Source organism: Vanacampus margaritifer, chromosome 1 (genome assembly GCF_051991255.1).
Source record: "Vanacampus margaritifer isolate UIUO_Vmar chromosome 1, RoL_Vmar_1.0, whole genome shotgun sequence".
NCBI lineage: Eukaryota > Metazoa > Chordata > Actinopteri > Syngnathiformes > Syngnathidae > Vanacampus > Vanacampus margaritifer.
The window spans coordinates 53,131,377-53,156,873 of record NC_135432.1 but is presented as its reverse complement, the minus strand read 5'-3'; the positions used below and the strand labels follow the sequence as shown (position 1 = coordinate 53,156,873).

Genomic DNA, 25,497 nt, shown 5'->3' with positions numbered 1-25,497 from the left:
TAAAAAAACTGACAAAAAAACCCGTTTTAGTCAGTCACTAATGATGTATTAGGGGCATGTAGCCTACGTGTGGTTTACGTCGTAATTGAATACGTCACGTACGCCACAGATATTTTTATATTGCCCCCTCATAAGTCATTCAACATGTTAATAAAAATACAATGTGTTAACACATTATGTCAGTGTTGATGATGCATTAGGGGCACGTATGCTTTACGTCGTACATTGAGTAGAGTACGTCACGATACGTTTAGCGAATGAATTGGCTCGACTGGCCACATCCAGAAACGCGCGTGCTTGTTTTCAAAGCGCGCTCCTGTTCCTATCGTTCACTGCACAAGCGAAGGCCAAGAAGTATAAAATGTTTGAAAATAGTATAAAATATAAAACAGTTACAATCAAGTATTTTTTGTCAAAGACGGTGGGATAAATAATTATGTTAAAAAAAAGGTAATGGCGGGGGTGGGGGGGGGGTGCAGAGAGGCGGGGCTTCCGCTCAGGTGAGGAAGTTGCAGGTGAGCGACAGTTGAGAAAACAAGTTGCTCACTATAATGCCAGTTTTACAATAAACGCTGTCAGAAATGATAGCGTTACACCATTTCTTACTAATATTAAGAGAAGAGGACTTCAATCATGGTGAACTGCGGTATGTTTACTCTGATTCTTCCTGCGTGTTTTACTTGAAATGACGTGCTCTGGTGTTAAGGTGTGGTCTTTTGTCGTTTAGAAGGCGCTTAAGTTCCAGTGAAACACTTGTAAATGCTGTGTGCCAAACAACTATAGCATTTTTGTGTGTGTTGTATTTTGTAAAAGTCAAATTTGGATATTTCCGGGAAGATTTAAGGCCTAAGATGTAATAACGACACCAGCAGTATACGTTTACAGATGGGCAAATATACATTTAGTACAAATGCTATATAAATCATCGTTTGAAAGCTAAGCTTTTATTTCCCTCCCATATTCCAAAAACAAGCTATCAGGTGTGTCAAAATTGTGGCCTGGGGACCATTTGTGGCCCGCCTCCCTGTTTTCAGCGACCCCATGGCATATACTAAAATATTAATGAGGTAGTGCTTTTCTAGACATACAAAGATGTATATAAACTATTTCCAACTAAAATTGTGCTGTACTTTATTAGTACTACGGCATTAGTTAGTACTAATATACTAAGCATTAGGATTAGCATTAGCACAGGCAAATTCTGACTTTGGTTTGAGCATTAAGAGGATCCGTTCTAAACCTCTTTTACAATGTCAATGCTTCAATTGGAATCTTGAATTCATCTACAGTATTGTATTGGATCTCAATAGAATGTACAAGTAAAGTTGTGGTTTGTTAATATATCAAATAACAGCCTGAAATGTCTTTGTCGTCACTTCATCTCTACATGTAAATGACAGTAAACAAATTAATATTATGACCCAGAACACTGAGTTGGTCTCACAAGCAACTAGCGCAAGACAGCCGGCCCCCAGGGAAGATAAATGTTACAACACCCCACCCAAACCCTTTGTTGGTTTTGTTTAGAGAGCGGGGTTTACGAACCCGTCCTGTATGGTGCTATAAAAGAAAAGATGAAAAATGCATTGTTTTTGCTGACCGCCTCTTGACTGATTAAAGACGTTTTTGGATACTCAAATCAGTTTTATAACTTGTTGTATTCTTTAGAAGCAGTCTTATATTAAATTCTTACTTGTAATACATATGCAGTATCCAACACATTCGATGTCTTGTCCCTACTGTATGCACTCCTTTACATTGTGTCCATTTCTGATCAAACTACGATACCATCCTTCCCTTTTCTCTACTGCTTATCCTCAATCAAACACATTTCTTTCTAATAGTATGTTGTATGTGGCCCCCACTAGTCTAAACATAAGCATTCTGATTGATATTGAAGTTGTGGAATATGAGTTAAGCAACAAATTCCACCTGTTTTTTTCCATCTCAGTGGGCGGCCATTTTGCCACTTGACGTCGACTGAAAATGCCATCACAGTTGCTCAGGTAGCAACCAATCACGGCTCAGAAACACTTTTCTGTTAGTAAAGAGCATAATTCAAAGTGACCTTGGCATCTCTCAAACAATTTAGAAACTGTACCCATGGCAAAAATAAAAGGAAGGCATAATGCAAAGATTTTCTGCCATTGAAATGGCTGCATGAAAATTCAGTGAATTTGTCTATTATTGTCTTGTGTGCAATTCAATGATAGTGCTTAAAAACGTGTCACTAAAAGAATGCCAGGGATTGCATCTTTTTGTTGCAGCAAGTTGATTGGTGTGTCAGGATCACTCGTAGACTGTCACCTATTACTGCATCCAGTTCTGTCTCGTTCCGCCGCCTCAAGGCCCACTTCCTGACAGAACTGCGGAAACCACAAACCATTTTAGATATGTTCTCAGGGTGCTGCTTTCAGTTGGCTTTTCACTTGAAAATGGAAGCCTGATGAAGCCCTGAGAGGCGAAACGAGCTAACCTTTACGGTGTCGGCGGATTCCTCCTTAGTCAATGTACTGTATTATAACTGCTTATGGTACAAAACTTGTCGAGATTGATAATATGAAGAACTGTATGCCCATATTGAGTGGTTCATATTTCATTTCAACATTTCCCTCCCCCATTAATTTACACAGTGCTTGTGCTAAGAAAAAGATTTCAAAAATAAATAAATTCAAACCAAGAGCTAACTAGCTGTGGCTCAGCTTTTGTGCCATCAAAACAGTTTTGCTAACACTAAAGTGGCTAATGACAATGGAAAATTAATTAATAAATGCACATTACCAGTATATTTATTTAAATTCACATGGAATTAGTATTATTATTAACTCATTGGATGCAAAAGTAACAAGCCTAGACAAGGAGTAGAACATACAGATGTGTTTTCAAATACAAGGAGTAAAAGTAAAGTCAGCAGAAAAACAAATACCTGAAAAAACAACTTGTGTACAGTAAAAGTATTTTCAATTTGTTCTCACCGATTCTGAAGATATACATACTGCATTTATGTTTCTGTAGGAGTGTGCTGTGCCAACCTGAAAGACAACAAAACCCTGATGAAGATGGGCTTGGCACTGGTACTGGTGGGCCATGTCAATTTTCTGCTTGGCGCTCTGGTGCACGGTGCAGTGCTCAGGCACATCAGCGTACACGCCGAGGCCCGCATCTTGGTGTACGCCATCACTAATGTCATTGCCATCGTGGCAGGCTTAATGGTAAACCAAAAAGACTTACGTTTCTAAACCTAAATCCCATCAAACAGAGGAGACTAAATAAAAATTCCACAAAAGGAAAAACCGAAAGAGGATGTAATGAAAGCCTGAAAATCAAATGTTTCATTCAAACTATATACATTCTGTGTCAAATCAAGATGTCAGAATCTGGAAATAAAAGCTGAAATGTTTTCATCTTTTATCAGTATAGGCTACAGTCATCTCTTGATAAACCAAAATGTTTTTGGTGTACAGCAAAATAAAGGAAATGACATTCCAATACTTTTGGAGAATGGGCAAGCTTCATTTATTAGACTAGATAAACCTTAAAGAAAACCAATATTTTAATTCATTCATCTTTAAAGCAGTTGGACTTGATTGAATTAAAAAATAAAGTAAATGAAAATTTGTTTGTGTCTTCTGCTCCTCAGGGAATCATTGGTGGAATTATTGCAATTGTATTGTCCAAAAACAAGAAAAGCAGGATTTTGGTGAGAAACATTTCCTTTACTTTTGCAAAGTCTTTGCAGTTTTCTATTCCAACTTGTATTTTCTGTTGAGTGTGTGTGAAAATAGACGTGCCAACTCAGAAGTACTGTACACATAACCACAATGGGACCTTGAAATCTAAACATAACCCATTCCAGGATGCTGGTCAATCTCTGAAAATAAAGTAGGTTACTGTAAATTAAAATAAGGGAAATGTTTTCTTAATATTTTAAATGGTCAGAAAGTTAAAGACTGTATAAAAGACCTGGACAAAAATTACATTACCTGTTGACAGTGCACCCATTCCAGTGAGGAAAGTGTATGACATGTACGATGAAGCCGTACAAACAAGAAATGATGTACAGTAATGTACCTCAGTGGTAAATATTTTCAAATTGACACCAAGTAGAACTAACTTGCACATTCTGCTTTGTCCCAACAACTAAGATAGATTGTGCCCTACCACTATTGGTATTTTTGGAATAAAAAATAAATCACATTGTAGCAATTTCACTTTAAAGCTTATCTGGATGCTAATGTTATTGTGTGATGTCACTGCAGAAGTGGGTCCTGCTGGTGTTCAGCTTCGTAGCAGGCCTCTTGGCTGTTGCCTCCACTTTGGGCCTGATCACTTCCGTGGCCACCGCCATCGTTCACAAAGGACGAAGCCTGCTGACACACTGCGTCCAACTCAAACAAAATGTCGGCTCTTCCAGTATCACCTACGAGTGCCCCTTTGACCCCACCCGCATCTATGTGAGGACATATTAGAAATTGAAGACACCGTCTGTTGAAATGTTATACATCAACTTGTTTTTCCTCAACCAGAGCACCACAATCATTCTGTGGGTGCCACTTATCCTGATGTCTGTGGTGGAAATGGTGTTCTCCTTCCGATGTTTTGCTGCCTGTACGTCATTCCTGTACCTTTGCCCGTGCAGGCGGAGGCCGACCATAGCAAAGAGGGTAAACTATTCTTTTCTTATTGGCTAGGAAAACCTGACCATATTTAAATTCAGTCGTCCACTCACTGGTTTCGAAGGTGACATGCTTTAAGTCTTGGAAGATGATCTTCAAACATTCTTGTCCTGAGCGTTTTACAACCGTTGTGTGGTTTCAGGTCCGCATCCAGAAGGCTGTTCAAGTTCCCCGACCGCCTCCATCTGAGCAGCCAACCGAGCTTAACGCCGAGGCCGTGGAGCAAGATGAGCTGCTGGGCAGTGGTGCAGCAGCAGAGCAGAGTCATTGGCTCTGAGCACATTGTATCAAATAAGATAGGTTGAAACTATGCATAAACCTAACATTTGGAGTGATAAAGACATTTGTCTTTAATGTTTTCTAAATATGAAAGTTTTTTTTTTTTACTTGTTAAAACACTTCCATTTTATGTAATGACTAGATTGTGTATTAAAATGTTAATACAGTGTGGTCAGCTTTTTCATTTGACTTCTTATAGGAACAAAAATTGGAAGAAAGTTCTCTTTTAGAGTACAATTAGCATTGATTTCACTAGATTCACACAGAAATTAATCAATTAAAACAGACAATCACAAGAATACAAATAATTCCTGAAGATCTTAAGCAGAGAAGACTGAGACAGAAGTATTATAGAAAAGGCTCTATTATACAAACATGCAAGAACTATACCCTCAAAGGCACAGGATATAATTGGGACTGAAAAATGTGTTTAAAAAAAATCCAAAAAGGGGTCAAGGGTCTAAGTATCTATGATTTAAATAAGTTAAATTCATGAGATATAAAGCCATAACTGACAAGTCATTTTAAACAGTAACCTGACACAAGAAATGCAAGTGTCGGCGCATAAAAGGTTTGGGTGAAGATGAGAAGCTTACAAAACACATTTTCTGACTTCAGCTCATATAATATTGGAAAAGTGTCCAAGGGGGAAAAACAACTTTCTGTCCCATTTTATAACCTATTCCACAGAAGAAATACCCACCCCCCCCCCCCCAACAAAGTATAAAAAGACAACATTGCTTTCAGATCTTTTCTTCCCAGCGCTGGCATCATTGGATGGGGAGGACCTTAAGGTGTCTTCGACTCCTCTTTTGGCCTAAAGGAGCAGTATGTGACACGATTAAAACTACTTCCTGGACACTCTGCGTGTCAACAAGTGTTTTCTCACTTTGATGTGTCCATTTTCTCCTCCTCTGGTGCCTTCTCTTCCTCTTTTACTTCTGGGGCGAGAAGAGGGAAGAAACAAAAAGACAACCATTACAACCCTAATGAACAGCATCCATGTTCATGGTGATAAATGGTTAAGAAAACATTTTAAAATGCCAAAAGAAGTATAATCATGATTTAATGCACTTTCAAGCTCTCATAAATGCAAACTGTAGACATCTGGAAATAGTTAAATATAATAAAGTCATAAAGCATTATAAAATTATTACTGGAATGCAAAAATCAATGCGTAGTTCAATTTGGGTACTTGGCATATCTGGCAACTTGAATGCGATAAATTTATAGTATCTCACAAAAATGAGTACTTGTATCTTTTCATGGAACAACACTGAAGAAATGACACTGACAATAGTGAGTGTCCAGCTTAATAACAGTGGAAAATTATTTCCTTAAAATATAGCCATTAATAGCTAAACCCCTGGCAACAAAAGTGTGTACACCCTTAAGTGAAAAGGGCCATAGTATCACCATTGTGTGTGTGGCCATGATTATTTTCCAGCACTGCCTTAACTCTTCGGCATGGAGTTCACCGGAGCTTCACGTTGCCACTGGAATCCTCTTCAACTCCTCCATGACAACATCACGGACGTGGCGGATATTCAAGACCTTACGCTCCTCCCACCTTCTGTTTGAGGATGCCCCAGAGATGTTCCCTCACGCTTGGCCAGTCCATCGCCTTTACCTTCAGCATCTTTAGCAAGGCAGGAGTCACCTTGTAGGTGTTTTGACTAACTGCTAAATTTCGGCATTTTCACTTAGGGGTGTACTCACTTTTGTTGCCTGGCTCTATTTTTCATCATTTTGAAGGAACAAATGTACACAGGTTTATATGTTGCGAACTGCCTACTTTGTATTGTCAAAGTGTCGTTGCAGAAATGTGAGGGGTTTACTCACTTTTACGAGATTGTGTGTATAAAATTGCACTGTATGTATAACAATGTCACATATTAACAGTTAAGATCTCAGCAAACAGTAGTTGTGATAATGGCTGTGCCAAGAGAGTCATTAGAATGTTTAATTTAATTGGTTTTGGTGGTGCTCAATGTGGATAGAGGCAATCTGATAAGGCTTCAAGCAGGTGGCTAACAAACTAAAGCATCAACTGTTACACAGCACTGGTCAATAGGGCGAGATGATAATGGAAAATAAAGAAAACAAACAAAAAAATGAATAAATACCTTTTGTTTCCTCCTCACCTTTCTTCTCCTTTTCTTCACTCTCCTTTTCTCCTTCGGTCTTGGCTCGCTTGGCCTTCTTGAAGTTGGTCGTGTTTCTACGTCCTCCTTCACCTTCATCCTCTGAGTCAGAGAACTCCTCCTCACACGCTATCCTCTTGTCATGAGCACGGACTGAAAACACACAGGAGGGCGCTACATTCAAGCTGTGGCACTTTAATGCATTTGTGTTCTGATCCATCCTGTGATCCTGTGTTTTGGGGGAGTAAATGAATACAGATTCGTACTAGAGATGCGTTTGTTGGGATCCTCTTCTTCCTCGTCTCCACTATCCTCCTGTACGGCATCTTCTGGGATGGCCTGCATTTGCACCCCTGGAGCGTGGGGCAGCATGCGAAGATTCTCAAATAAACGCTGCCTGGAGGGCAACACAAGTCACGGGTTTATAAAACATTTCTGCTGACCTCTCGCTTTCACAGCAAACAAATAAGGAATTTACAAGAGTGAACCTTGTTACATTCAAAATATTCACATATTTGAGAAGTGTTCCCCAATCTTTGAGCCAGAGTACATATTTTACTGTACATTAGCACACCCCCAAATAAAACTGTCACAAAAAGTGGATGCATAGCTAAATTACATATGCATGTACCATCTGCCACCTAATGGAAGAGCAATAGATACATTTCTAGTAAATAAATGTTGGGGAAAAATAGCAAAAGTGGTTAATTTCAAGTACCACATTTAATCATCTTACACTAGTAGCGCAATAGTGGGCCAGCTCACTAATGGGGAATCACCGAATTAGTAAACTTACTTGATCTTCTCCAGGTAATCGTTGGTGTTCTGGTTGGTCATGTTGGAGGGGCTGATGTGCAACTTGAAGTCTGGTCCAAAGTACTCAAAGTAGTCATTGTATGGGAGTTCTGAGATTTAGAATGGACAAAAAGCGATATGAAATGTTGAATTAGGATAACCCTAAATTAGTTTCATTTGCAAATTTCCGAATGCTGATACTAGCAATCCAATGAGCAAAAAAGTGAGGCAGAAATTTTGCAATACTTATTTTCTTAAAAAAAGAAAGAAAAAAAGGATATATACATATTTACATGCAAAACAACACGTTAGAATTAATTCCTTGTTGAATTCTAATCAACAGCATGTGTTTGATTTGCATCAGGTTAAACCCATTAGTTATAGCCCAACACTTCTTGGATGAATACGTACCATTAGGGATTGATGTATCAAGTGCGACAGCGGTTTCATATGTCCAACAGCGTGCTACATTTCGGATGGTGTAGCCACCTCCTCCCAGCATGAGGAGAGGCAGGTTGAAGCTTTTCATGTACTCCACACATTTGGCATGCCCTGTGGAAACATCATGAGGTCTTTAGAGAAAATTCTTCTTAACAGTGTCACCTAAGCAGGCATGTCTCACTACCTTTAATGGTGAGGTTAAAGCAGCCAAGTCGATCGCCTGACAGAGAGTCTGCTCCACACTGCAGAACCACAGCACTGGGCTGGTACATCTCCATCACCTTGGCCATGATCTACACAAGACAACACATCTACTTAAAAATGTTTCTTTCAATCAAACATGGGTGTTCAGTCTACTCACAGGCTTGAATATGGCTTCATAAGACTCGTCGTCAATCCCATCTCTCAGAGGGTAATTCACGGCATAATATTTGCCCTTTCCGGCACCAATGTCCTGCAGAGGACCAATCAAGTGTCACTACAGTACTCGGCCATTTTGGCAGTCAGTGTTGCTTGTCAAGTACGTACTCTCAGGTCGCCAGTGCCAGGGAAGTACTCGCCATACTTGTGGAATGACACGGTCATGACACGGTCTGTGGTGTAGAACGCCTCCTCCACACCATCTCCATGATGGATGTCGATGTCTATATAGAGAACTCTCTGGTGGTACCTAAAGCGCAAAAGCAGTGTTGTACATTATTTTTTCCAAGATTTTGTTACGCTGTTCTTAAAATCAGAAAAACTTTAAAAGGGTTGTGTTCACTCAAAACAGCTGCTGTACACTAGCAACAACATAATGACCGGATACAGAGAGCTAGTTCTAATATTTTTGATCCATGTTACTACAGTAATTGAGATGAAGCAGTATAATGGCAACCTACTCGAAAGTACAATCACAATAAAAAATAAAAAAAAGTGGTTGACTGACAAACTGACTATCCAAAACATGTAATTTAAACTCTGTCTTAAAATATTTGATTCTATATTTATAATAAATATAAGCTACTACTTAATCAATTAAGGCTCAGTGCTGAGTTGGTGTGCTCACTTCAGTAATTCCAGTATAGCGAGGACAATGTCATTGACGTAGCAAAACCCAGAGGCCTCAGACTTCTTGGCGTGATGCAGGCCGCCTGCCCAGTTGATGGCTATGTCCGTCTGCTGTTTGTTCAACTTGACGGCACCAGCTGACGCAGAGATAAGACGTGAGAATTCGCTGTCCGATTTCACCAAAGTTAACAAGTTGTAATGACAGAAGCATGCCTATCCAGCATGATCTTACCAACGGAGCCACCTCCTGAGAGCTGGCAGAACTCAAATAAACCATCAAACACTGGACAATCTTCTCCTACATTGACTGGTGGTGTAAGAAAATGGCAAATAATGGGAAATATTTTTAATATCAGTCAAAAGAACGAGAATGCTGCACAGACAAAATGATCCAACTTACACCGCTGCATTTGTTTGCTGTACTCTGACATGTTGTCTGGACGGATGGAGCGCAGGAATTTGATGTAATCATCGCTGTGATACTTGGTCATCTCCTCACCGCTGGCTTTGTGTGGACGCTGCAACACAACAAAAACATTAGATGCTGGAAGCACAAAAATAAATAAATAAATAAATAAAATAAGAGCACAGTTGTTGTATTCAAAAACTACTTGGACTGAACAATTAATTAAAATTAGGGATGCAATCAACTCTTGAGTAGTGACTACCAATTATAACCACCACCAGTAGTGTTGAAACATAGAATACCCCCCCCCCCCCCATAAAATAGTCACAGATATATTTCTCAATATAGCATTTTCCTCAAAACACTTAAGTATAATAAATATGTTTATTGTAATACATATTTATTGTTGTTTAAAAAAAATACATGTGAAGGGGAGCTTGGAAAAAATATTTGCATAAAATTTAGAAATCAAAATTATTATTTTCTTCAAAAATATTTCAACCCTACAACCTACATATATCTCCATCTTTCTGTAAAGGCCATAGTTGAGCAGCAAGTTGTGCGTCATACGTATGCGGTGGGGCTTCATGGGGTGCCCCTGGCCATAATAATAATTTCCAACATCACCTGAAATGAGAGCAAGCGCAGTGAAAATAATTAGAAAACGCAAATTTGAATCACCTTACGGTACATTCCTGTGCAAAGCATTGGTGCGCTAAGGAGGAAATCTACGCACGTCGGTCTTATTCTGCATACTTACAATTTTGAAAATTCTTTATTGCTTAAATGAACACATGGGTCAAGGAACCCAACCAGAGAGTAGAATTTACGTACAAGTAACCCTTTATTGAAAGCAGAAATACGTTCCATTTTCCGCTAGCTTGCCGATCAATGAGCTACGCTGATGCTAGCTACGCGTTATGTTGACAATAAAGCGCTTATCGCCATTGTTAGCGCAAACAATAAGTAAGCACCAACAGATTGGGTTATTTGTGCTCAATATACACCAATAAAGCATAAGATGGCATGAAGTTTCGATTCGCCAAATTCACTCGACTGAGTAAGCGTGGTCTCGTGTGCCCAAGTATGACAATGAAAGCGGCTCGAGCTTCAGGCTAGCTACCTAGCTAGTGTGCACGATTAGCGAGTGAGGAAATTAAGGAAACATTTGATGGCGATAAACTGCCGGTTGCGTGAATCAGCGAGCGCTTAACTCCAAGCACGCGGATACGATGCAACTCACCGTCGTAGTAGTAGCAAACTTTTTTCTTTGTTCCCTGACTAAGCGCCATTTTTGTCCTTTTTGGTTTGCTTTAACTGCTCACCCGCGGGAGGCGACGGCGACTAGAGGAGGACCGGCGACTTGTAAGCTTTCAAACGGATGGGATTGGGAAGGTAATACTGCATGCATACAACAGGGGTCGCCATTTTCCTACAGTTTCCCTCTTCTTTTAGTTTAGTTACCTTTTTCACCAGGAAAGTCACCACAAATGTAGAATGCTGGGAAAATCCAAGGAGGTACTCTTTGAAATTCTTTAACTTAAAATTTTAAACCATATTTTAAAACCTAGGTATGTGTGTAAGATTTCAAAGCTAAATTAATATACACAAGACCAGCAGTAAAATACAGATCTTTTAATTAAAGATGATTTCAGTGAAAAAAAGTATTTATTTTTTCTGTGACAATTAATAAAGGGTGAGAAGGCATCAATTTCTGGCCAGGGCAGTGGTGTCCAAACTACAGCCTGGGGGCCACTTGTGGCCCGCCATTCATTTTTTTAGCTTCTCACAGCACAACGTAATCTTTATCCTATTCAAAAGGCTGGTATCATTGGAAAGTTTGTTAAATACTGACTAAAGTGTTTATACTACTTCAGGCAAGTTAAATTGAATGCTTTTTAATTCCACTTGAAACTATAAATTTAAGACTAATTTCCCAACGTTTCCAATGTTGTCCGAAGTAGCTACAGTACATTATTGATGTGCTTCTGCTCTGCGCATTTAGTGATAAAATTCATGATAATATTTTCTCAAACTGCATCTATAAAATTGGAACCCCAGACCTCAGAACTGTGAGACAGACATAGGAGCAATCCTTGATAAAATTTAAGTTTATGTTTGTTTATTCTGATTGGGGCTATTCACATTATTTACAGATTAAAATGCTGATAGTTCGTATTTAAATTAAAAGTACAACTTCCTGCATGGACTATACAGCGTGTCGGTTTCTTTAGAACGGGAGCCACTTCGATTGGCCAGGAATCAAGTTGGCTGTGTTCACTCCCTCAACAACCCATTTCAAATTTCGCCGGTTTCCGAAAATACCTAAAGAAACAAAACTCCACCCATGCGCACAGTTAGACTGTACTTTGCGCTAGACTTGTGCTGGGCACGAAAATTGGGCCCACATTATGTGTGACTTGTCAACCTGTTGCTAGTTACACAATTCAAATCAATCCATGCATGATTTATTGTACAAAAAATAAAAATAAAAGAATCAATGTAACATACCCTGTGAGACACAACACAACAGTCAAATGTTCTTTTAACAACTGTGATGAAAGTAATAGCTGAAGTATTGCAGGAGGCAGGCATCAACCAGGCCTTAACAGTGTCAATATGACTGTGAACATTCAAGGCTACTCCTGGTATTGACGCTCTGTGGCAATAAAAAAGTCCTCCAAAACACTCCTCAGGTACTCAAAGGTGGGTCTAGTTTCTGGGTTGTCCCTCCAGCAGAGACATATGACATTATAAAGTCCATCTGAACACTTTTCTGGCTTTGGCATCCTGTAGCCCTGCTCCAGGATCTGGATGACCTCAGGGTTGGACATGCCTGAACATTGATGATAGAACAGTCAACTAGCAGTGTGGTTATCCTGAAGGAATTTGTGTAAATATTGCAAAGAGAAAGCAAACAAATGGTTACCAGGGTATGGTATGCGTCCGTATGTGACTACTTCTGTTAGGAGGATCCCAAAGGACCACACATCAGACTTGATAGAAAATGTTCCATAGTTTATAGCTTCTGGGGCGGTCCACTTGATAGGAAACTTTGCTCCTGTTAACATAAAGGTAAATGAACATTTAAATTGCTGCCCTGGTAGATACGGTAGATAGATTATGAAGTTGCATGGTGGAATGTATAGTCTAAATTTAACACAATGAGGCTTTTTAAAATTCTTACTTATATGCAGTAAATGTGCTCGAGTAGTCGAGTACATTTGAACAATGACTGCAAAAGTTTGAAGATAACAGTGGAGAGTTCATACAACAGTAGAACATTATATTATCACATTACTGTATATTACATTTTATATTTTTATTGTCTGCATTAGTAGAGGCAAAAAAGAAATAAAGCAATTGGTCTTCTTACCCTCACTCGCCGTGTATTGGGTGTCCTCAATGAGTCTGGCAAGTCCAAAGTCTGCTACCTTACAGATGAGCTCATGGGACACCAGAATGTTAGCAGCTCGTAGGTCCCTGTGGATGTAATTCTTCTGCTCAATGTAAGCCATGCCGTCTGCTACCTGCAGGGGGCAGCACACCATCAGTCAGGTCCTTCTCATAGCTACATGGGTCCTCAGTTTACAAATTGGTAAGCAGTGTCACTTAAAACCAAGGATTACAACAACAAAAAACCCTTATAAACTAGTTTATTCATCTTTAGATTTGGTATTAGTATGTTACTAATACATTACAAAGCTTTAACTAGCTGCTTTTGTAAAGAAAGATTGAACTCCAGCTTGCCAAATAGTGACTCCACATTAGCTTGTTTAGAATGAAAGTAGCTTGTTCCCGGTAATTAAATAACTTGATTACAGTTAAACTTTTTTTTGACAGCAACTTACTGTGACGGTATCAGTGATCTAACAGAATACATTTCAATTGTAAAGTGCAGCTAGTTGTTGTTTTCCAATTTTCCAATAGTTATACTTATTGTTGGAAGCAAACATTTTAGAGACTTTTCATTGTAGAGTGTTGCCAAGTAATTTATGAGTGCTTAATAATGATTTAAAAAGAGCTAAAAATGTCTTCAATAATGCCTTCAATTGTGCTGTGTGTGTTTTGGACACAGCTCCACTCGCATTCATTTTTGAGCTGCTTATTCTGTTAAGGGTCATGGGGAGCTAAAGCCAATCACAGTTGACAATGGGTGAAAGGCAGACTACGCCCTGGACTGGTTGGCAGTCAAGTGCAGGGCATTGATTTGGGCAGATGAAGAGAAATTTTGACAGCACCTCTCATCTCCTATGTCCTCCACCCAGGTACACAACCCCGATAAGCATTCACACATATGAGTGTCATGCTATGAGAAAATGGTTCGGGGTACACAACCCAAAACAATGTGGGAACCATTGTGTTGACCCTTTATCCAGTTGCAGGCTAATTCCTGTGACCATGTTTGAACTGAAGTCATGGAGTATAGACAATGGTGGGATTGTAAGCATTTTGGTTTGCTTGGTCTGAAGTGCACATTTCATACCTTTATAGAATGTCTCTCATAGGTGCTGTTGGCCTCGAGAACTTGTCAGAAACATGACATGTAAGAAAGGTCTGTTTATTCTTTTAGACTTCACAAACCTCGATGCCCTCCGTTTCATTCGTTGCTTTGTCATACGAATCATTCGTTTTAGTTTCAATGACTCTTGTTCAATTTATTTGCTCAACTTGTCAAACATGTATAATGACAAGATAGCCCCGCTCGTCATACAAACAGCAGACAAAAACAATTGCAAAGGAAGGGATGCATATCTCAGAGAGACCGAAAGTGAGGAGTGTCTTACCTGAGATGCCATGTCGATCAAAGTCTTCATTGGCAAATTACTCCCCTGTGTTGTTTTTAAGTACTCCAGCAAGCTACCTGCCAACAATATAGATTTCATAAAGTCACTTCTTGTGTCTTTATACATCAATTTTCTTCACTAATTGGCCACATTAGGATCACAGTTGAGCTGATTTTGGGGAAAAAATCACGGTACACTTGGTCACCAGTAGCTTCTCACACTCCTATTCACACCCATGGACAAATCTTTGATTAATATACCGGTACTTGCATGATTTTTGGAAAGTGGGAGGAAGCTGGAGAACCCAGAGAGAAGCCAGGGGAGAACATGCAAAGGTCACATGGGACGGCCTGAGTTGGAATTTGAACCAGAAACTCTGGCCTGTGAGCCAGTCACGGTAACCTGATTGAATATGCCGCCCGTCTATCATGATGTTGCCTTAAATCATGCTGGCAAGAGAGATTATGTTATGTGTCTTTTTTCTCTTAGCATTTTTGTGCATATTCCTGTATGCTATGAATAATCAACTGTCATGATCTGTGCATGTTTTGTTTCATTTGGTTTTCGTTGGATTTCAGTTGTCATGTTTTCCTTGTGTTGCTCTTTGTCAATATCTCGTCAAGTTTTATCATGTCCACCTGTGCTTGTCATTCAATCTGCTCACTCAGCCACATGTGTCTCGTCCAGTCTCTCGTTGTCTTGTCAGTTGGTGCATATTCTGCTTTCTTTCAGTCCTTGTAGGATCATTGTCCATGTCATGTCTGTGTCACATTGTGTTGCTGTCTTAAATATTGGTTTGTTACTTTGAATCTTGTTTTTGGGCCCTTACTGATTTTGTGTGTGTGTGTGTTTTTTTTTTTAGACTACCTGTGTACCTACTTTGTTTGCCTGTTCATTTTTGTTCAATGAAATTATATTTTTTGAGCACCTCTGCCTCACGCCCTTTGCTTCCCTGTGCTTGGGTCTACAACAACCCTCACTTAAATCTGACGAAATCTGTATGTACATTTTCTCCGATTAATATTCATCAAAGTCTGATGTGACAAAGTTTAGTATGCAAATACGCCTGGACAGAAATTGTAACATCAAACCAAGTTTCGTTAGAGCCACAATTTTTTCAAAAATATTTAAATTTAACAGGGAATGTCCCTTTACTATTTTCATATATTCGTTTACATCAAATCACACCAGGTTTAAATTTATTGTTAAGTAGTTATAGTTAGGCCCTTGTTACTTTACAACAATTACACTCTTGGAGAATAATTTTTGCATCTGTGTATTGCATTCATGGAATAATTCAACAGCAAAATTCATCAACCCCCATCGTCAGGCTACCATGTTGGGCAATAAACTACCCTCAGCTGGCATCCAAAATTAGCGTCACAAAAACCTTTGCTAACATTGAAAATGTCACGTGACCAAACTTGAAGAACAGTTGAGTAGATTCTCAAGTCGTTTCTCAATTTGCACTCTTATCCCTCCTTACGTCCTTGTGATCTTGTGAAAAGTCATCTGTTGCGGCCCAAGTCCTGTTCCAATTTAAACTACAAATAAAACAAGAATACTTGAAACCAGGATGTTTTTTTTCTTGTCTGTTAGCTTAAACAAAGAATGCATCGGTTGGTGACTTGTGAAGACTTGGCTGTGAAAATATTTCACGGTGGATTCCGTGCTGCTATCAAAATGGCTGAGGAGGACTCACGTTTGTCCCCCCCCCCCCTTATTTTTACGGAAATATGGAAGCTGAGCCGTTCAAGTAACAACAAAACTAGCGTCTTTATAAAGTATGTTACAGAGTATGTTCTTATGAAGGCCGTACTTGGTGAGTTCACAAGACCGTACACTGCATTCTTGATTTTGAGAAACAGCTTCTATGTATGCTGCAGGTTGTTGACGGGATGAACTTAAACCATGAACCTAAACTAAAACGATGTTCAAACTATCATGTTATCAACCCGTAGTTATGCTAGTTATTGTAGAAAGTCTGCTAACCTGTTCTTCAACTTTGGTCACGTGACTTTAACAAAATTTTCAAGGATATTTATGATGGGAATTTTGGTTGCTGAAGGTAATATTGCCCAACGTGGAGGCACTCTGTAATCAATAGAGAATGATGAATTATTATTATTATTATTATTATTATTATTATTCAATGAATGATATTTACAAAAATAACGTATTTTGATTAGTGGTGGCACATAGGCTACAATGTATTTTAGCCCCCCAAAAAGTATTCTTTTCAGAAACTCTATGCTTCGAAAATACATAGACTGACTTGGACCAGAATAGCAGATCAAATCAGGGAACATAACAGTGGAAGGAAGTTCGTAGAGCATCAGTCAATTTGATGCTAAGTCAACAGTCAACTGCCCTTCCCGAGACTTTTTGGGGGTTTGATTAGAAAAGAACAATACCTTTGCATGTCAGCCAACTGCATCAACCCAAAAGGAAGCATAAAAAAAAGAATGTCTGTGGCAGGAAAGAAAAGGATTAACTGGCATGCAGTGCTTGGATTGCGTTTGAAGTTGAAGGCCCAAATGAATGCTCTTTGTCAAGGTCACACCGAAGCCTCCGAGGACACGCCTGTTATTTTCCATGTTTGTTGTTTTCGATGGTAAAGAAAGGGACAAATTGAAAAGACGGGAACTCCAAGCCATCCTTTCTATTGACAACAGAGGCAGCAATTGTTTCCTGTCTACACGTGGATTTCAGACAAAGAGAGAGTCTCATGTAGAGCCACTGCTGGTGGTTTTACAAGCCAATTGAAGACTTTTATAAAAGAGCGCCATTCAAGGCTGCGGTGGTGTTTGGGGCACAGCGTCTAATTGTATTGTTTTATTGTCTGACAATAAAAAAATAAATCATAAACCTTAGAGATTCAAGTTGAACATTATGTGGTTGCCTGCTTCTATTTATTTCTTCCATGTGTTTATTGATCTATTGTTATACACGGACAGATGAAAAGAAGATCCAGTGGAAAGATAAGGTAAAAACTGCTTTTGCCAAGAGGCTGTTTGTTTACAACCTCAAATGGGCTGCACCGGTACTGGAGTTCATGTGACTTTGCATGTGTTTGTGTCTGCGGATGCACTGGTTCTGGAGCGGGGCCAGGCATCACTGAGGGTCTTTAAACAATAACACGCTCTCCAACTATAACACCTTCCCGCAGACAGGCCTTGAGAGACTTCGCCTTGGTGAGTAAACACCAGCGACATTACTGTGTCTGGAAGTATATGTTTCCTTTGAATGCTCAGGGAAATAAGTGCATGGTGAACTGAAAATAGCCAATCAGACCACTTCAGCATAGCAGAGAAACTTGTTAGGTTAGGGGAAATCTATTCTCACCAAGTACTCAAAATAACACTTTTTAAAAACAAGGTTGTTTGATGATGATTCACTGCTTTTACAGGAATACATGCAAATTGAATGATTCAAGATCAGGGTGAAAAACAAATCCAGGTTTTGTTCAAGCATGTGCTCTCTTCCTGAGACTGAAACCGTATCAACATGTTTGATCCTGAACATGAATGACACAGCACTGAATGTTTCTTTGTTTGCTCCTCTGAATTTGTGTTGCTTACGGGGAAGAAATAGCTTTGATCTGTTACGTAATTCTGCAACGTTTTTAGATTTTGTTAATCATTTACTGGAAATACCCATGGGCCAAATTCAGTTTTGTTTTTGTTCTTGATGTCTCTGTGATACATTTCAAATTCCTAGTAGAATCATACGTACCATTCTCCATGTACTCTGTGACAATATAGATGGGTTCCTGGCTAACCACAGCAAAGAGGCGCACAAGGCGAGGATGCTGCAGGTTCTTCATCACATTGGCTTCTGTCAGGAAGGCTTCTGTTGACATTGTGCCAATCTTCAGTCCCTTAATGGCAACCTTGCGGTCATTATTGTAGAAACCTGAAAAGAGAGAGTACTGTACTTCAAAATAAAGAAACGGCAGGGGGATTTTATTAGTACAGTACATGCATAAACCTCTACTGTTTAGTCATGTATTAGGGATGACTTGAAATCTCCCAATAGTCAATCGCCGTAAATGATGCATCTAACAGGGCTATGTCTATGTTGAAAGATAGAGGTGCAAAAAAACATGCAAGAACAAACAGCAATGGAACCTCTTGAATGAATCTGTTTAATTTGAAATTTGTCTATTTTCAAGAAAAAATACACCAGTAAAGTCACAGAAGATTAGCATCAATGTATCGACTCAATGAGATCTATTTTAGTTTTTACGTGCACTCGGCATAAACTGGCACATCTTCATTTTCGTGCCACGGCAAGTCTACTAGTTGTTGAGTTGTTTGAAAATTTGTACAGCGCAGTAGGGTTTGGTGGCCAGAAGAATTTTTAAAAAATATTATTACACGGTCCGGTGCACCTGACCTTTGGTGACAGAAAGTAGACTAGACCTTAGATCAGCTAAAAGCAAGTCTAAGTTGTGGTGCAGGTGATGTTGTGATTTTGGAAAATTTGATCACGGTGCAAAAAGTTTTTGTGCTCCACAGATACGTGTTCTGGATGTCATTGTATTTAATTCATAAATATGACAACAATTTAATTCTTGAAATAAATTCATTGAACACATTATTGTTAGCATCATATTCTCTATTGTACAGTATTTATTAAAAGTACATTGTGAAGAATTTAGTGCCATCAAGTGGTGTACTAATAGAATGCAGCAATTTTGAAGCACTGGCACTACAGTGCCTCAGACAGACCACACTTCGCAAGCCACCAATTACTACCAATTATTATTTGGATTATGGTTTGGAGTGAACCAGCGAGAGAGCAACGAGCCAAGCAGCAGCTAGCGTGAGCTGTGAGCAAGACTGGCAAGGAAGAACTTGCTGGAGTGGCTAACAAAAGCAGCTAGCAAGAGCTTGCGAAAGCAAAGAAGAGGGAGACAAGCTGCGGGAGCCCGAATCACGGGACTCAGCGACGACCACCTGAAGACCCCAGCTGTGGAAGTTAAGCGGCGGTCGACCCATTGGGACCGATACAAGCTGCAACTACCACCATAGGCTACGTTCATTAAGTTCTTCTCCTTCGGGTATCCGTAGCAGACGTGACTTATAATTAGCGATTACTAGACCTATAACTACGTTGATGTGATCAGTTTTTTTTTTTTTTTGTATATTATTGAAATTCATTTTAAAATGAATGGATTATTAGTTTGCCACTAGATGGCATTAGATAATACAAACGGTTATTTTTAAACCCCCTGAGCCGTGACACAGCTATGTTTTTGATAAAGTTGTTGGTGTGATTTTTATTATGTAAGATAATTTTATCCTGGTATCGAATATTTGTATTGCAGTTATTCATCATAACCGAGGTCGATTGCCATCATAGAACGGCTTATGTTCAATCTTAGAGTTTCCACTATAGTTTATATTAAAAAAAAAAACACGTTGAAGTTGAAGCGAAGGTTATGTTTTCACACTGTCTGTGGCGATAGTTAATCACAGCTGATATGAGAGCATTTAAAAACAGAGGAAACAGTCATGCGATTAATGATACAAGAGGCCGTGACTCATATTGTCTAAATACTGTAATAGCAATTTAAGCAAAACTATTTGACCTCGGGATGATCTTGCACAATGGATGGTCATGCTCCCATTGTTAAAACAGAATTCCTGAAATGCAGACGTTTTGTGGAAGGGTAGATTAATGTATTTTGAGTTATGCTTGATGACAAGGTTAATTTCTTGCACTATTCTCCAGGTCGAAGAGCTCAAAGTAGCACACGGTAAAGACTGATCAAATATGAGTGCCGGACACTATTTTCCCCATAGAGTGATAAATCTCATACAAACAAAGAACCCAGTAGTTGCTCCGCTCACCCATCCAGACGTCTCCAAACTGTCCTGCACCAAGTTTATTCACCAGTTTCAGAGACTCCCGGGGGATCTCCCACTCATCTTGCCACCATGGTTTCTGAGGAGCTCTTGATTGGCATGGCTTCACCAACTTGGTACACAAGCCATCTGCATCACCTGGACGGCAGAAAGTGGATCAGTTGAAAACATTACAGAAATTATTTGGGGCGTAGAAAAGTGCACATACGTGTATGATGCTGGACAAGCTCCTTCAGAGAATTAAAAGATATCTTAGTGGTGATATAGAAGCCACCGTTGTCCAAGTTGCGGATCCTGTAGTGCTTCACTCCTTCACCCGTGTTTTGGTCAAAGTCCCTGATCGACAAGGAGTATGACTCTGAAACAAATAAGATGCAAACATGATATGCAAGGGTGAGTTTATTTTCCCTTTTGGCCAGATTTGTTAACAAGGTCTGCCTACTAAGTGCCACTATTGCACTACAATAGCATCAGCAGAAGTGTTGAGGAAGGAAATGCTGAATAAAGCTTGGTCTGAACCCCAACCCAAGTACTCCTCTGCTACAAAATGTGTTTCACTGATCAGGAATCAAATTAAGCAAGGAGGTAAGACCACAAAACTCTCACCTCTAAACAACAGCTTCTGCACTGGGCTCACATCCGGGCCTATATTTTCCCATGGTCATTAAGTCACGACCCACTTTTATAGTTTTTATTTTATAGTTCTTTTTCAAAAGAAGATACAGTTTTCCTTCTAGAGTACATTTTAGGAAATTAATATACAAACGCACATTTTGTTCTCCTTTATGGCCTTTTTTTGCTTGTTAGGGATTGGCTGTTTGGACAAAGTGTTGATACCCTTGTTTATTTCCACTACTTTGTTTTGCTTATTAAGTTTAGAGCTTCTGACGGAGTCCATTTTTGACAATGTAAATGGCTACTCAGCATTTTTGTCTTGTTTCTGAATGCAACATTGAGTGAAACCAAACAAACAAATTAACAAATGTGGAAATCAACAAACAAGGGTATTATTAAAACTTCATCAAAACAGCAATCCCCAAAAAGGGACTTCTAACACTAAACAACAAAAACAACTCACAATTAGAATAATAGAATATTGCCATCAATTTCATGGAACTTTAAGGAAAGTGTTAGTTTGGGATGTATAAATGTTTTTCTTTAAAATAAGTCGTTTTAAATGATCTGTTGTTTTTGGAGGTAAAATGTTATGTATCAAAAGTACTATTGTTATCGGTACCGGTGTTGTATCGTGGTGACTACTCAAGACTTGAGTATACTCATACTGGCAGCGGTCTGAAAAAAAAATTGTAGTATTGAACATCTTTAGTAAAACCAAATGGGTTTTTCCTTTGCACAAGCACAACCTCTCAACAACATGGCTTTGTGTCTTTTTTTGCTAATTGTATCTGTTTCAACCCGAAATGGTGTGAAAAGAACACCAAGGCAAAGCCTATGGCTTGCACAGTACTGTAACACATCCGTCACCTGGGGTTGTCTCACTCTCACGAATCAAGAAGGAACCCTTTGCATTCCCGGGTGCGAGCAGGAGCCTCATGGAATCATTTCTCGAAATGCCCTTAAAGAACCACCTGCAACACAGAACAGGCTTCACACTCAAAACCTGGCTGGCACTCAAATTGAAGGACACAGCTTTGGGGTAAACATCTCCATCAATGCAGTGTATTGCCTGTGTGACGTACGCTTCTGCTTCCTCTGTGTTCATTGCGATAAAGTTGTGTGGGATGAAGCCCCTTTGTCCTGTGGTGAGAGACTCTGCCAAGTACCACTCAGGATTATCCCTGAGAGTCAAACCACAACAACATCATGAGTTAGCTAACACATGTGCAAATCTGAAAAACAAATCGTTTTTTAAATTTATTTATTTATTTTAGAAATGTCACTTTGAGTGACAAATTACTTTGGAGTCGGTCTATTTAAAGGGGGGCGACTGGCAAGTAGCCACCGCACTGTCTGGTGTCTTGGTGTGTAACGCACAAAACATGGACCAGATGATACAAAGGACAGAGTAGTATCAGGATATTAGAAAGAAAATTGTAGACAAGTATGTTAAACGTTAAGGCTATAAGACCAGCTCCAAGCATCTTGATGTTCATGTGACTACAGTTTCACATATTCATAAATTTAAGACCCACAGGACTGTAGCCAACTTCCCTGGATGTGGCCATGGGAGGAAACTTGATGACAAATTTAAGAGATAGATAATACAAATGGTAACCAAAGAGTCCAAAACAACCTCCAAATACATTTAAGATGAACTCCAAGGTCAAGGTTCATCAGTCAAAGTGGCATCATGGGACCAAGGAGGACACCACTGTTGAAAAACTCATCTCATCTTCTCTACCACTTACCGCTTAGAGGCGGAGTACACCCTGAACTGCCAGCCAATCACAGGGCACCCAAAGACAAACAACCATTCAAACTCAGTCTCTGATTTTCATTGGTTAATTTATTTTCATTACATATTTATTTATCATCACTTTTGTCAGCTTCAAGTTATTTCTGTGACTACGCTGAAATAACGTGACTATACACTATATTTCATTTTTGTCAAACAAAAGGTAGATGTCATAATAGGGTTAACATTAAAAATATGGCAATATCTACTTACAGCACAGTTGCATGAATAAAATGTTTGAGGGGAATCAAGCTGTTGCATGTACAGAACTCACCTGTTAATTATCTTGAGTTTTTCTCCCTTTTCAAAGCCCAGGTCATCATCATGGGTGGGTTCGTAGCTGTAGCAAGCCACTGCCAGGTTATCTGCAAAAAAAAAGCCATTCCATTTATTGTAAAATCCTTTTGTTATTATTATTATTATTATTTTACAAATGACTGTTCCTGAATGTCAGTTTTGAGTGGAATACAATGCCATGCAAAGCAATTCAAAAGTATGCAGTCATGGTTAGATCTTGTTGAATAATGTTAGCGAGACAAAGGAAATCATATGTTTGATGTTACCAGGTAGTGGAGATGAAGGCGGTGAACCCTGTGATGGATATGGAATTAGTTGATTTGTATACTGGTGACAGAAGACAAGAAAGTGTGCGTTTTAGTTTATGAACATTAATAGGATATTGAATAGGTCATCAGCAACACATTGAACACTTAAAGTACCTAAACTACCAAATAATTCAAAGAAAAAAGTCAAACATTTTGGGTGTATTCTCTAACTGTAACCTAAAATGTACTTTATAACTGTAATTTTCTCCATCCATCATTTTTTGCTTGAAATTAATTCTATAAACACTGTTAGGGACGCTTTGTACACATGCACATCTGGCTATAGCTAAAAATAAAACTTGCAAGTGCACTTACTGGGTTGCTCGACTGTGGAGGTATGGGGCAGTTGCAGTTCTCACAAATTTCATCCAAGTTCTCCATCCATTCAGCATCTGAGTAATCGGAGCTGCAGTTACAGCCCATCTTGTCTGCAAGTTAAAGATGTGATTCAAAATGAATATATATATGAATTTCAATCAAATTTGCAAGCAAAATTGGATATACAGTTACGGTATGTTGTTGAAGATTTCCAAAACAAACTGCCGTATAGCGGCAACAGCATGCTTTGTGTTTGAGAATTGTAGATTTGTAGTGAACCAATCAAATGTTTGAGCAGCAGCTTGACTTACTTTTGAAGCTATAATGTCATATAATGCTCCTATTCTAATCCAATTACAAGCTCTAGAAACTTGTACTGGAAATTACCAGCATGTACATGTGCTCTACATTGTGTTGTTTCAAGATCACTTGGTCCCAATTAGACCAGAACCAGGTCAGTGGACTGATTGCAACATTCGTCTCCCCCTCAAAGTCTCAAAGTCATGGGAAAAATTCACGGGCCAAGACCCCAAGGAGCAAATCACAAGACCTTTCCCCTCTACTATCTTTTCTTATACTCTCAGTGGATAGCATTTTTTTGTTTTTATTCTTGCTGTCAAAGTCAACAATTTCCATTGAGGGGATAGTCTTCCCAAATAAACACAGCTTGTTATTGTTTGCAATCCTTTATGTTCTTATGAATTTTTAATTTGACTATTGTCGCTGAGCAAATACGGATTGGTGAGGGTCTAATAAAATACAACTCAAACGAATGCTTCTATGAATACAACAACGACAAAATGCTGAAAACTGTCTCACTGTTGTAAAGTCAAATTTGGAGTTTTAAAATGAATATCCTAGGGCTAATATATGATACAATTTGTAAATTTTATGATGAAAATTGAAGAACTAATAAATGTTATTTCTAGCTGTGGACTAACCCTGAATGGAATATATAATCCTATTATCATGTTTGTAGAAAATTTTCAATTAGAGGATCATTTTAGTTTGATGAACTACCTTTGTCCGCAAAGTCAAGACTTTGTCTATATGTACAATCACAAGTGTGAAACTCACCTATTTGCAGAGGAAGTGTGTCTTCGAGCACTTCAGAGTTCAGGTTCCGCCATACCTAATTGATGTAAATGAAGATATTTAACAAGCACTATTCTCCACTTGTGCGTGGTTGTGACGATATTATCATCTGTCTGTCTAAGTTAGATATGGGTCTGTGCAAGAACACACGCACACACACACACACACCTTGAAGAAGAGCGGCAAGAGTTTCCTGTCGTTGAGAGGATATTGGTTGCTCTGCAGTCGTTTAGCAGGTGCTTAGTGTGCCAGTGTTTGGCACCATGGTAGAGTGGCAGGGACAGCATTTTTCCCAAGCCAACATTTAGGGATTTAAAAAAATAATAATAATCCAGAAAAAAATGACACCAATCACTTAGGTTGGCTGCCTACCAGAAAAAAAATACACCCCTCACCCCACACACACACACTTTCAATTTCATTTCCTACCCTATGTATTTCACAGTCAACAAAAAAAAAAATTGTGTGATATGAATGCATAAGATATCAAAAGAATTCTATGGGCAGTTCCTCTCTCCTCGCGAGCTGTCTGATAAAAACTGAGTATCTTTCCTCATTTTTATGTAGTGTTTAATAGATGTTTCGCAGGTAAATCTAACAACTGGTCATCAC

The 25,497-nt window shown here is 39.1% G+C and overlaps 3 protein-coding genes across 5 annotated transcripts; 1 reads left to right on the top strand and 2 right to left on the bottom strand.

The window, feature by feature from the left end:
• The first annotated feature begins 493 nt into the window (after positions 1-493).
• tmem54a (transmembrane protein 54a) lies at positions 494-5,122 on the top strand. Its single transcript, XM_077545824.1, has 6 exons — positions 494-646; positions 3,016-3,212; positions 3,641-3,700; positions 4,260-4,454; positions 4,527-4,664; positions 4,819-5,122. The coding sequence occupies exons 1-6, from the start codon at positions 634-636 to the stop codon at positions 4,951-4,953; spliced, it is 738 nt and encodes a 245-aa protein (XP_077401950.1). The 5' UTR covers positions 494-633; the 3' UTR covers positions 4,954-5,122.
• A 179-nt stretch (positions 5,123-5,301) lies between these two features.
• LOC144035642 (putative histone deacetylase 1-B) lies at positions 5,302-11,193 on the bottom strand. Of its 3 annotated transcripts, none has more exons than XM_077545547.1 (14): positions 11,035-11,193; positions 10,306-10,418; positions 9,786-9,903; positions 9,618-9,692; positions 9,384-9,522; positions 8,864-9,005; positions 8,697-8,789; positions 8,520-8,628; positions 8,306-8,446; positions 7,896-8,004; positions 7,366-7,496; positions 7,082-7,252; positions 5,845-5,896; positions 5,302-5,772 (listed from the first exon to the last, which is right to left on the bottom strand). In XM_077545547.1, exons 1-14 carry the CDS (start codon positions 11,081-11,083, stop codon positions 5,745-5,747), a joined length of 1,470 nt encoding a protein of 489 aa, XP_077401673.1. In that variant the 5' UTR covers positions 11,084-11,193; the 3' UTR covers positions 5,302-5,744. The 3 variants fall into 3 exon arrangements, with proteins under 3 accessions (XP_077401673.1, XP_077401764.1, XP_077401819.1); XM_077545638.1 differs by having other exon boundaries at positions 5,845-5,893; XM_077545693.1 differs by having other exon boundaries at positions 7,100-7,252.
• Positions 11,194-12,243: 1,050 nt separating this feature from the next.
• Positions 12,244-24,992, bottom strand: lck (LCK proto-oncogene, Src family tyrosine kinase). The gene is made up of 13 exons (XM_077545413.1): positions 24,868-24,992; positions 23,788-23,900; positions 23,431-23,491; positions 23,142-23,232; positions 22,152-22,250; positions 21,937-22,040; positions 20,660-20,809; positions 20,437-20,589; positions 18,314-18,493; positions 14,579-14,655; positions 13,168-13,321; positions 12,721-12,852; positions 12,244-12,627 (listed from the first exon to the last, which is right to left on the bottom strand). Exons 2-13 carry the CDS (start codon positions 23,893-23,895, stop codon positions 12,431-12,433), a joined length of 1,506 nt encoding a protein of 501 aa, XP_077401539.1. The 5' UTR covers positions 23,896-23,900; positions 24,868-24,992; the 3' UTR covers positions 12,244-12,430.
• Positions 24,993-25,497: the final 505 nt, after the last annotated feature.